Below are 12,910 nucleotides of genomic sequence, written 5' to 3' on the forward strand. Positions count from 1 at the left end.
ATGTTAATCTCGTCCAGAAATACCCTCACAGGCACATCCAGAATAGTGTTTGACCAAACATTTGGGCAACCTGTGGCCCTATCGAGTTGATGCATAAAAGTAACCATTGCAGAGATGCATCAGCAAACACTTAGTCATCCATGTAGCAGGAGGCAGGGAGGCCCCCAGGTTGCCCTTGACTGAGGCCAGCCTGTCATTTCATTAACAGCTGCCTCCAAAAGCACTCCATCCATTTCCTCACTTCCCCTTCCTCCAGGGAGCACCTTGGGGATACCCTGAGGGGTCCAGTGTGTCTGTTTTGTGCAGGAGATTGGCAGGTACTGATCAGTTCCTGAAAGGCTGGAGGGGTTGCGTTCCCCACAAGCCCCAGAAGGATATAACACCCCATGTGTTGGCCCACCTGTGTGTTGGGTGTCCAAGGTGATGCCTGCTGTCTCAGGAATGACCAGTACCGAGAAATGTGCTAAGCAACCTCACTCATGAAAACTTGGAGGCACTAAAGTTCAGAGACTAATTAAAAATAAATCTCATTAGTTTTTGTCCCCTCTCAAAGTATGCGCGTGGTTTATTAATCTGGTTTTGATTTGCTGCATGTGTGGCTCTGGCCCAGAGTTGGGAACCTCTTTATGGGACTAGATTTGCACAGGGAAGCCAGCAGTGGTTCTCTGGGGATCTCAGGGTGGGCTAAGGGGCATGCCCAGCACTGCCCAGCCTTCTGGGTGCTTCCTCCATGATGCGGCAGCTGGGTGGGACGCACAGGGTGCCCTCCTCGGGTCTCACCTGCATTCTTGGCACCAGGCATGAGTGTCCGTTGCCTGATGGGTCTGAAGGAAACGGTGGGGGTGAGAAGGGGGTGAGAGGGGGCGAGAGCCCCCCCTGGGGGAGAGGCAGACCCTGGGGGTTTTCTTGCTTCATGACTGAGGCTGTCTACACAGCATGACAGCAACCGACTGCCGCAGAAAAATTCAGCCACTGAGGGTAATCCAACAACGACAGGGGTAGTCACTGTCCTCATCACTTTCTGTGCACTCCTATGAGCAAACACTGTGCTAAGTGCGGCTCACTGCTCATGGATTATTGTTATTCACCCCTTAATCCTCACAGCACCTTGGAGACCAGGTGGAACCCCTCCCATCCCACCCCGACGTCTCCTCCCCTCCTCATCCCCCTTGCAAGGGAGGGAGCTGAGCCTCAGAGACGTGAGGTTACCCACTCGGAGTTGCCCAGCATTGACTACAGACCGTAATTCAGACCTGCCTTGTTTAGAATCCCATTCTTTTAACCACTGTGCTGTACTGCTATTTTTACTGTTCTGGGTGAACTTTTGGCTTGTTTTAGGGAATTAATGCAACATTTCTTTGACAGCGTGTGTCCACACCATAACCAGCGGGAGGAAAGGAGGTGACTTGTACCCACAAGGTGTGTTGACGCAGCCTTTCGGCGATTTAAAAGGGAAGTACTGTGCACCCTGGCTCCTCCCCTCCCCTAACTCAGCCTGGCCTGAGGCCCCCTTGACCCGGCTTGCCTCCGTTTACCCTTCGCACGAGGAGCTTAGGGAGGTGGTGAGGCAGGGGCATGGCCACAGGGGCTGGTGGAGGCGCCCTGGTCCCAGCGTGGAAGGTGGGGTGGCGTAGATGCTGACCTCATGGAGAAGATAAACTCCCACTGCCTTTCTGGAAATTGCCTTTCAACTAAGCACCGACTGGTATGCAGATGTGGGTGGGATGAAAGTTCAGCCACCTAAGCCAGGCGCCTTACACCTGATGTGCACACACAGCGCTTACCTTTGATGCGTCTGTATTTCCTGGTCTAGGCCAGGTAACCAGGCTGTTTTAACATTTATAAAAGCACTTTGAATAAATGTTCAAGAAAAAGGATTGGTTAAAATGGGCGCGCTTCCCATTTCCTTTTCTAAAAGGAGAGTGTGACTTGTTGTTCTTCGAGGGGGACAGCCACCTGCGTAATGATGAAAAAACAAAAGACCCGCTTGCCCAAAAGGACATGATTCCGTTTTTTCTTTTTGTTTTGAATTAAAATTCCATCGTTTCTCTAAGATGAACTAAAAGCCCATTTTCTTCCTCCACAGTCCCCCATCCTTGCTTTTCTTGCCTTAATGACATCCCAAACTTTTGTTGAAAATAATTGATTGAATTTAAATTTCCTTAAAAGTTTAAGAGGTAATGTTACAGTATAAATTTCCTACCAAACACTAAGTAGGGAAATATCCATTAGTGAAATTAACTACAGTTTCTAGGTAGCTAACAATGTGCCGTATACAGTAGGGCATGGCTAATGAACACTGCAGTGGGTGATATTTCATTATACAAATTAATGCTCACATTTTAATGGGAAAGTCACATAATGAATCTCGGCTTCAGTGACAGCAATTAGAGACACAGATTGTCCCCTTCTGGACAAGGCACTGTTTAGCAATAAGCAGCTGTGTGAAAAGTCTTCAGGTTTACAACATATATATGCTTTGGGGGAATTAGTGTACAATTTATATTAATGTACTGAAGCTTCGCTGCAAAGGCACCACCATATTTATCTCTCCTGGTATTAACTAAGTAAAGATATGTAGAAAGACTAAATAAATATCAAATAGAGGATGCAAATACGGAAAAATATTCGGTTACCCAACTTAAAAGCAAAGACACTTTTGGGGTTTAACACACACACACAAAAGTTAGAAACACGAAGCCCTTCTTAAAAGCTTGATAAAGGGATTTCCAAAGAGAATAAAATGAATCCCCCTGTCATCTTTGGAAAAGTGCTATAGGGAACTTGCTCTGAACAGTTCCAGAATAACTCCCCAGAACAGTGAAGTTTCCTCGAATATCAAGTGCAAAGTGAGGCTCAGAATGATGAAAGACATGACCATGTAAAAATAGGTACAGTGAACTAATTAAACCACTGGTCGTATATTTCTTAAAATTTATGATACAACGACTTGGAGATGTTATCAATGATATTCCAAAATTGAATATACATCTTATGCCATGTGTCAGTGGGTAGCTGGTTTAATGTAAGATGGTTCCAATAATTTCACTAGTCCATGAAATGATGAACTGGTGATTTTTAAATTTATTATGCCTTTTCTAGCAAAACTTTCTTTTCTGGCAATGCATTGTTTGGGACCACATCCTATTCCTTTAACATATTGTGAGAAGTTTCCCCACAGAAAGGCGCCCCCACTGTCTATCCTGCTTTCCTCAGTGGGTGAAGGGCTCAACACTCATCGTGCTTTTCCCAGACACAAGTTTCATAGACCAGATGCAGTCTGCAGAGTAGGGTCCTTGGCTTGAAAAAGTGTTTAAGTGCATGCCATTATTTAATAACTGGGATATTGCATGTAGAAATCTGGAGGTGAGACATTCCTTAGACAGTCAGAGGTCCTAGTATTCGCTGCTGATGGCATTGGGTGACAGCTCCCCTCCAGGAGAGAGGGGTGGCCCCTACCTCACTTTTTCACATATCATCTTTTGGGTTCTGAAAGCATCTGTGTGTGGCTCCTTCAACAAGCAGATGCAAAGATATTGAACCCAAACATCATGGAGGTGACCAGAGGGCTCATGTTGCCCTGGAGGCCCAGGGCGAGTTGTCTGATCCCCCGAGTAGATTTGGACTCATTATGGGCCTAAGTGGACAATCATTCAAGTGGACAGAGCTGCTGGCAGGGTCTGAGGTTGCCTGGGCCACAGGGCTGCACAGAACGCCTTTCCAAGCCTCGCACAGAGCCCGGCCCGTAGAAGAGGGCTGGGTGGCCCACTGACCCGCCCCTTGGCAGAAGCCTGGGGCTTTGTCAAAGCCAGCCTAGTGCAGGCCAGACGGGGTGACGCTGACTAAGGAGTGGCTCCCGGCATGGGACTCGGCATTTTTCTGTCAAGCAAGCTGCAGAGCGGACCTTGACTGCACCTCAGAGCGCTGAATGTGCTGATGGTTTCTCCCACACAGTCCAGGCCACTGTTGTGAGACGTTTGCCTCCCGAGCATACTGAAATGTGCCCTCAGGGAGGCTGGGCAACAGCTGGGATGTTTGCAGTAGAAACAAATCCCTGGCGCGACCAGGATTCCCCAGGGGATATGCTCACACCCCCCCCCCCCCCTTCCTGGTCTGCTGGCCAGAAACGCACCCAGCCAGGGCTGGCAGTGGTCTCAGAAGCATTTCCTTGTCCCCTTTGTGATGATGAAGCCCAGGAGAGCCAAGGAAAGGCTTCAAGGCAGAGGGCAATAGTGGTTATTACACATTAGGGATTATAAAGAAAGTAAAACTGGGTTTGTGTTCATTTTTGAAGCAAGATATCTAGTTTGTGGGTTTATCCCATGGAACTCACTCTGGAGCATTTATCTGGGGGACTGGGTGGGGGGGGTATTCACCTAAACAAAGCCCCTCAGGAACTTGGAGGTGAAGCCACACGGAGAAGCCCACCGCTGAGGGCTCTTCCAGGATGTGCTCAGGGGAAGTGCACGAGGGCTTTCTAGAACCTCTGCAGTCGAAATAGCCCTTGAGGACTCTATTAAGTGGCCCTGAATTTACCAGGGCCTGGTCAGTCCTGGGTGTTCTTTGGAAGGAGTGATGCTAAAGCTGAAACTCCAGTACTTTGGCCACCTCATGCGAAGAGTTGACTCATTGGAAAAGACTCTGATGCTGGGAGGGATTAGGAGCAGGAGGAGAAGGGGACGACAGAGGATGAGATGGCTGGATGGCATCACTGACTCGATGGACGTGAGTTTGAGTGAACTCCGGGAGTTGGTGGTGGACAGGAAGGCCTGGCATGCTGCGATTCATGGGGTCACAAAGAGTTGGACATGACTGAGCGACTGAACTGAACTGAACTGGACCCTTGGAGACTCAAGTACTAGGAACGAACTATCCTTGTGTCTCAACTGTGGTCTTTCTCCCCTGAAACAGTGGAGGTCGAAGCCTACTTGGAAAAAGAGCAGTGGGTCAAGTGAAAAGATCCTCTCCTACATTGTGTGACGTGTGTGTGTGTGTGATTTGTGGTATGTATGTGATGTCTTTGTGTATGTGTGTGTGTGTGCGGTGTGTGTGTGGTATCTGTGTGTGTGAATGTGTGTGTTGCATGTGTATGATACATATATAGTATCTGTGTGTGTAGTTGTGTGGTGTGTGTGTAGGGGGTTTGTGTGGCATCTGTATGTGTGTGTGTGGTGTGTGATGTGATGTGCGGTATATGTGTGGTGTCTGTGTGTGTGTAGTTGTGTGGTGTGTATTCTGTCTCTGTGTATATGTGTGTGTGGAGTATGTGTGGTATGTGCATGGTGTCTGTGTGTGTGTGAATGTGTGTATGTGGTATATATGTAGTGTCTCTGTGTGTGTGGTTGTATGCTATGTGTGTGGTGTCTGTGTGATGTGTGGTGTGTGTAGTGTGGTGTATGTAATGTGGTGTGTGTGATGTGATGTGTGGGGTGTATATGGTATCTGTGTGTGTATGTGCTGAGTTGTGTGTGTGGTATGTGTGGTGTGATGTGTGCTATGTGTGTGTGGTGTTTGTAATGTGATGCGTGGGTTGTGTGTGGTGTGTGTGTGTGTGATGTGTGTGTGGGGGATTGTGTGGTATCTATATGTGTGTGTGCTATGTGGTATGTATGTGTGATGTGATGTGTGGTATGTGTGGTGTGTGTGTGTGTGTGGTGTGTAATATGTTGTGTGGGTTGTGTGTGGTGTGTGTGTGTGGTATGTGTGTGTTGGAGATTGTGTGGTATCTGTATGTGTGTGTGCTGTGCAGTATGTATGTGTGATGTGATGTGTGGTGTGTGTGTGGTGTGGTGTGTGTAATGTGATATGTGGGGTGTATATGGTATCTGTGTGTGTGTGTATGTGTGTGCTGAGTTGTGTGTGTGTGTGGTGTTTGTAATGTGATGTGTGGGTTGTGTGTGGTATGTATGTGTGATGTGATGTGTGGTATGTGTGGTATCTGTATGTGTGTGTGCTGTGTGGTATGTATGTGTGATGTGTGGTGTGTGTGTATATGGTGTGTGGTATGTGTACAGTGTCTGTGGGGTGTGTGTGTGTGGTGTGTAATATGTTGTGTGGGTTGTGTGTGGTATGTGTGTGTGATGTGTGGTATCTGTACAATGTCTGTGTGTGTGGTGTTTGTAATGTGATGTGTGGGTTGTGTGTGGTATGTATGTGTGACATGATGTATGGTATGTGTGGTGTGTGTGTGCATGGTGTGTAATGTGTTGTGTGGGTTGTGTGTGGTGTGTATGTGGTGTGTAATGTGTGGGGTGTGTGGGGTGTGTAATGTGTGTGCTGTGTGTGTGGGGGGTGTGTAATGTGTGGGTTGTGTGTGGTGTGTGTGTGATGTGTGGCGTGTGTACAGTGTCTGTGTGTGAATGTGGTGTGTGTGTGTACTGTGTGTGGTGTGCCTCCCACTCTAATCGCTCTGCTGTGTCTCCTCTCCTCCCCTGTGAGAGCAGGGCTCTTATCTTTTTGGTTCTCCACTTAGTCTCCAGCACCAAGTACAGTACTTGGTGGGTAGGGACTTGCTCATTCCATCAGAGACTGTGTGAATGAATCTGTGTGTTTCTGGGTGTGCAGTTGCATACATGTATGGACATTTTTGTCTCTGGCATCATTCAGGAAACTTGGTTTGGCTCTGGACACGACCTTTAGAATTGACATAATGCCACAGAGAACACGTGCTCCAACTTGCAACATTACAGGTCAAGGAAGCCAAGGTCCCAAGATGAGAATCCTGTGTCTGTCCCAGACTCTCCAAACGCCTCCTAGGGTCCAGAGGGTCAGATTCGCTCCTCTGCCGCTTGGTCCCACAGCATCCACCTAGAAGGGCAGTTCCCAGGGAGGCTCCTTGTAGGGGTTCTCCACCCAGGCTCAATAGAGGGTCACGTGAGGGGGCCTTTGCCCACTTCAGGCCAACCCCAAAGGCCAATCTTCCCCAGGAACTTCTGGAAGTAAAGGTGGAACCAGTTATCAGCACTTTCTAAAGCTCCTCAAGCAGTTCCACTCTGATTTTTCAAAATGTAACATTTACACTGTTGGCATCAAAATCATCAGGGACACCTACGGAACCACCCACTTCTGCCCCCCTCCCCTGAATCCAGGGAAACAGAACTGCTGTGCCTTGGGTCCCGGGACGGGTGTTTTAAACTCCCTTGGGGGTTCTAATTCTCAGTACAGTCTGAGAACCGCTGCTCCAGTGAGTGTTTGAAATGTGTGTCCCTTGGAAATCGACACACATCCCCCAAGCATCCTTGCAGTTGGCCAGGAAAGGCAGCCCCACCCCACCAGGCGTGGAGGGAAGCCCTGCTTTCTCCCTCTGCAGCTCCTGCTGATGGATGCCCATGCATGCTCTGCACACCCTTTGCCAGATGCGCTTAATCGTTTCCAGGTGCATTTTTGAAATGCATCCTGAGTCTCATCCAGTACCTGCAGGCACCTTTGCCAGCTCTCACTGCCGGGCCATCCCCCAGGCCTTACAGCAACCCATGGACCAGGATACGAGTTCTTTATCAGGCTTTCCTGCCACAAGCCCCACAGTCCCCTCCCCCCACCCCTGCCCCTCAGCTTCAGGGGCTGCCTCTGCTGCAACTGGCACTGGACTTCTGTGTCAGCCTAGAAGTACCCCATCCACAACGCCCATCCCGCAGAGAGTTCCCTAGTCTCCAGTGAAATGTCACACAGCAGTGGCTGAAGGGAATTGGAGCCTATCATGGGCATTGACTTCAAGAACTGGGAAGTGGTGCCTTAAGCCATTTGTACCTCTGCATCAAAGGGGACTGAGTCTTCCTGTAGATCCATGTCACTGGTCTTGAGAAAGAGAGTCCCAGCTGGGTCCTCTCTGATGTGTCCCGGGGAACCTTCAGCTGCACGTAGGTGGGAAAGAGAAGTACACAGCCACCGTTTGATGAGGCAGGTACAGCTTCTCCAAGGCTAGAGCACACAGTCTGGAGGTGACATGGAGTCCTCTGTCAGAACTCGGGCTGGTGGTCCTCTTATTTACAAAATCCATGCATCCTCCCCCGCCCCTAATAAGTATATTACCCCAAAATACCCTGTGCCTGGAGACTGCGAATCCGGCATCGTCTGAGACTAGACATGGTCAAACGTCTCCAGAATACACCATTCACCCTTGACTTGCTGTTGCTTTAGATCACTGTTTTACAACAGAACAGAGGAAGTGGTGGGGAATGCCTGAGTTTCCTTGGAGAAATAATTGTGATTATTGACAGAGTGCTGTTGTAAACAAGGAACCCGGACAGTCCCATTCCTTCCAGAGAGCTTTTCGATTCCAAGGTCCAGAGAAGACCCTGGACTGTGTACCAATTCTTAGAATATATTTAAATTCACATTTGTTTGCCCTCCTCTCTTTTCCTCTCCTACAATGCAAGCAGGTCTCGGTTGTATGTCATGGTATTTTTTTCCATAGTGGAAAGAACAATAGAAGTTGTGTGTTGGATTTAAATAAATATTTAATTCATGAAAATGATCTTATATGTTTTAAAACAGTCTTTAAAGCTATTTTTATTCTCTAGAAAGCGCTTATTATAGGTAAATTACACATTTTACTACCGGAGCATTAGGTTTGCCATTAGTACAAATTTAAGGCACTACAAAAACCAGTAGATAATGTTAATTTCAAATACAGAAACTAAATATATTTTGTGCCTTTTTATTACTCATTTTCTTTTAAGTTTTATTGACTGCTTTTTATCTTAACTATATGTCTTTACATGCTGCAATCATAATGCACTGTAATGGTATTAATATTTTATAGAATCGGTATTTATAGTTCTTTATTTAGAAACAATGAAGTAGGTCTGCAGATATCTGAGCCCGTCTGGAATGGTGCCCTCCAAATAATGATAAATTACTTGTGCAGTATGCCATTTGCTAATTATATCCATGATTTACTGCAGAGCAAGACTTAAATCATTCATTTCAGTCTTGCGTAACAGTGCCATAAAAGTTTTAGGTTTAAAAATGGTTTCCATGTGTATAATTTAAACAAATTTTAGAGCTATTGTATACACAAAATATTGCAACCACCCATTTGTTACGTACTTTGTCTTTTTAAACTTCTACTTTTAATGATCACTGTGGTTGAAATTATTATGCTTAATTTTCATAATCATAGCTTTTAAATCTACAGCCGTTTTCACATGTTAGATAAAGAAAAAGATAGCTAATTGTGTGTAGATAGTATGTCATTCCTGAATAGTCCCAAATGGTACAAAATCATTAAAAAAGCTTAAGAGTACGAATTATTCTTCTATTAAAAAACAGTTGTTCTCTAACTAATTATTAGTTTGAGCTGCTTTGTTTCCAAGAACAAATGTTGATCCTTCTAGCCTTGTTCAGCACACCAAAATGAAATTAACACTTTTTTTTTTTTCTCCTTATACCAAAATCTTGCAGGTGAGAAACCCTACAAATGTCCCCACTGTGATTATGCCGGTACCCAGTCAGCTTCCTTAAAATACCACCTCGAACGGCACCACCGGGAGCGGCAGAACGGAGCTGGGCCACTGTCTGGGCAGCCCCCGAGCCAAGACCACAGGGACGAGCTGTCCAACAAAGCCGCTCTGTTTATCAGGCCAGACATCCTGCGGGGCGCCTTCAAGGGTCTCCCCGGAATCGACTTCAGAGGTGGCCCTGCGTCTCAGCAGTGGACGTCAGGAGTGCTCTCATCCGGAGATCACACAGGACAGGCCAGTGGCATGTCTTCTGAGGCTCCTTCAGACACCCTGAAAGGCACTGACCTTCCTTCCAAAAGCACCCACTTCTCCGAAATCGGGAGAGCTTATCAAAGTATCGTGAACAACGGTGTGAATTTCCAAGGGTCCTTGCAGGCGTTCATGGACAGCTTTGTCCTAAGCTCCCTGAAGAAGGAGAAGGACTTGAAGGACAAAGCCCTCTCTGACCCTCCTTCCATGAAGGTCCATGGGGTGGACGGTGGTGAGGAGAAGGTGGGCGGCAAGGTGGCCCCCAGGAAGTCTGAGAAGTCTCAGTACGAGCCCCTGGACTTGTCTGTGCGGCCGGACGCTGCCTCCCTCCCGGGCTCCTCGGTGACTGTGCAAGACAGCATTGCGTGGCACGGCTGCTTGTTTTGTGCTTTCACAACGTCCTCTATGGAGCTGATGGCCCTTCATCTCCAGGCCAACCACCTGGGCAAAGCGAAACGCAAAGATAACACTATCGGGGTGACAGTCAGTTGCAAAGACCAAGCCCGGGAGGCCAGTAAAGCGGCCTTGCTGCCCTCGGTACAATCAAACAAAGAGATGGCGCTTTCCACCATGATGGGACCTCTAGACTCGGCTTCCGAGAAGATGGCCCAAGGACAGGTCAAAGAGACCCTGGGGGAGCAGAAGGGCGGCCCATGGCCCAGCCACGTGGACCCCTCGTTCTGTAGCTTCCCATCAGACTTCTACAAGCAGTTCAGTGTTTACCCAGGCCTGCTGGGCTCGGGGGCCGCCAGCTCCTGCCCCAACAGGGAGCCCGACGGGAAGGCCCACTCCGAAGATGACGCCCCGATCCTGATCCCCGAAACCACAAATAAGAACACTACTGATGACCTCTCGGACATCGCCTCCTCGGAGGACATGGACTCCTCCAAGGGAGAAAACAACGAGGAAGAGGATATTGACACAGAGCCGGAGGTGATGAGCAAGCCGCCTGCCCTGAGCAAGGACGGGGGCGGCGACAGCGGGGATGGCCTGCTGCCCACGGGCGCCCCACAGCCTGTCCAGGGACTGGTCTCCCCTCTGCCCCAGGCGTCGGAGAAGCAGTGGCACAGCCCGGGCCTTCTTCCAGCCCAGGACCCCACGGCGGGCCTGCCCAAGCCGGAGCGGGGGCCCCAGGGCCTGGAGAAGCCGATGAACGTGCTGTCGGTCCTCAGGGCCTATAGCTCTGATGGCTTAGCAGCCTTTAACGGACTTGCAAATAGCACAGCAAATTCTGGATGTATCAAGAGGCCAGACTTGTGTGGTAAGTTTTAGAATCCTCTTCCTTTAGTTCATTTCCCAAAAACATCAGTGCTGATTTGTGTATTTTTTTAAAATGGGGTAAATTTATCCATGAGCAGATTCTGAACTACACATAAAATACCCCCAACTATGCGGTATACGCAATGCAGACAATCATGAGAGTCAAATTCATTTAGAAAGTGTTGGACCTCGTACTTTCGTGTTTCAATTTGCATTATTGTGATCGGAAATGCCTGTACTGAAGGCGTGGAGAAGGGGGCGGGGTCTCACCGCATGAACTACTCCTCTGTTTTTTAATCCATAACTTGAGGGGGACAGGAAAAACTTAAAAAACAAAAAGAAAAAGAGACCTGGGAACTTGCAAACTTTTCAGTCTTTTCAACTTACACATAAGATGCCTAAAGACAATTCCTTACTGCTTTGCTAAGCCAAATCTGCTTTCTGAAACTTTTCTTTATAATGACTTAGAGGATACTAAAATCATATCACACTAACCACAATGTAGAAATAAAGTGACCCGCTCTCCAAATAGGGAGATGGTTGTGGGGTATTTGTGATTCATCTTCAGACATATCAAATGGCAGTTACTGTGACTTTGGCCTTCTATTATTGCCTTCTGTCTGTCTGTCTCTTCACCCATCTGTCTGTTGTTCTAACAAGAAGTGTACATTATGAAGTCCCTGGTTAGCAGTGTTGTGATCCTGTCTGTCTTGGATTTATGCCTGCCTGATCTTGTTAGCAAATTGGCAATTCTTTACTTCCTTAAAGAATATGTTTACTCCAAAGTAATTCCAGATCTTAAAAAGTAATGCTAGATTTGAAGCCTAGAACTGCATCAAATGAATGTCGGTGTGGGCAGGGAGGATCAAAGTCATTCTCTTGGCACCCAGATATTCTTATTTGAAAGTCTTTCTCCAAACTGAAGCTCAGTGTGTTATTTCCAGCCCCAAATTTCCCCACTAGAGACAAATGACCATGGTATCGTCCCATCTGTAGCCCACGAATGCATTTCTGTGACATTACTTGTTCAAAAACAGAAAGAAAGTAGGAAGGGAGGGAGGAAGCAAGGAAAGAAGGACAAGAGGGAGGAAGCAAGGAAGGGAAAAAGGAAGGGAGGGAGGGAGCAAAGATCCTATTTAACTTCTGAATCCTGACATTCCTTTTAGCACAGAGCGGGATTCAGCAAGCTGGATTCAGTTCATAATTTAAATTGATATATTTCTTTTTCTCTCTCCTTCCCTAATTCACTAAGAACTGGATCAAGCAGTCAGAAATATTTTTTGAATTGTCAAAAATCACTAAATGGATTTCTGACAGCTCAAAAAAATATTGACAGTTCTTTATGCTGAATGATTCATAAGGCCCCATTAACCAACACCCCCAGATCTATTTTTAGTCACATACAATTCATTACTTTTGAAGCTGTTAAAAACAATATTTAAAGGAAGGAGAAAAGGGTTTCATGTCAGTCCAATTTTTTTTTTTTCTTTTCTTCCAGGGGAGCGATGTTTGTCTTTTTTTTTTTTTTATTGTTGTTTTAAGTTTGTGATTGGAGTGCTTTCTTTTTCATTGTTGTTTGGGGATTTTTTTTTTTTTTTAAGTCTATTTTCAGTTCTTTCAAATACCTACGTAGGACCATAGTTCCTGCCAGGAATCCATGCATCAGAAAAGATCAAAACCTGGCATGTTTATAAGCTCATTATTATTGAAATGAGCTCATATTACCCCTATTAATTTTCCCATCGTCCTATCAACGCCAAAGGAAGGCTGCCTGCCTTTGAGGAAGCATGCCTGCTTGTGTCCTTTTGCACCAGGCGAGGGTGGAGGGGAAGCGGTGTCAGGGAGCCCTTTCCTCTGAGCTGAAGCTCTCAGGCCCTTCTCCCCCTCCCCAAATAGCAGCTCACCACACTCCCCTGACATTTCTAGGGTACCAGCAAAAG

At 47.1% G+C, this 12,910-nt stretch overlaps 1 protein-coding gene across 7 annotated transcripts in view; it reads left to right on the top strand.

The window, feature by feature from the left end:
- ZNF536 (zinc finger protein 536) overlaps positions 1 to 12,910 on the top strand; it is a 449,550-nt gene that overhangs the window by 287,136 nt on the left and 149,504 nt on the right. For 6 of the 7 annotated variants that reach the window (XM_070770889.1, XM_070770887.1, XM_070770888.1 and 3 more), the window contains 2 exons: positions 1,366 to 1,419; positions 9,403 to 10,971. In XM_070770889.1, coding sequence (XP_070626990.1) covers positions 1,366 to 1,419; positions 9,403 to 10,971 — 1,623 coding nt within the window. The remainder of the gene's footprint in view (positions 1 to 1,365; positions 1,420 to 9,402; positions 10,972 to 12,910) is intronic. The other variant, XM_070770891.1, reaches the window with a different exon arrangement.

Source organism: Bos indicus, chromosome 18 (genome assembly GCF_029378745.1).
Source record: "Bos indicus isolate NIAB-ARS_2022 breed Sahiwal x Tharparkar chromosome 18, NIAB-ARS_B.indTharparkar_mat_pri_1.0, whole genome shotgun sequence".
In the NCBI taxonomy this organism is placed as follows: Eukaryota; Metazoa; Chordata; class Mammalia; order Artiodactyla; family Bovidae; genus Bos; species Bos indicus.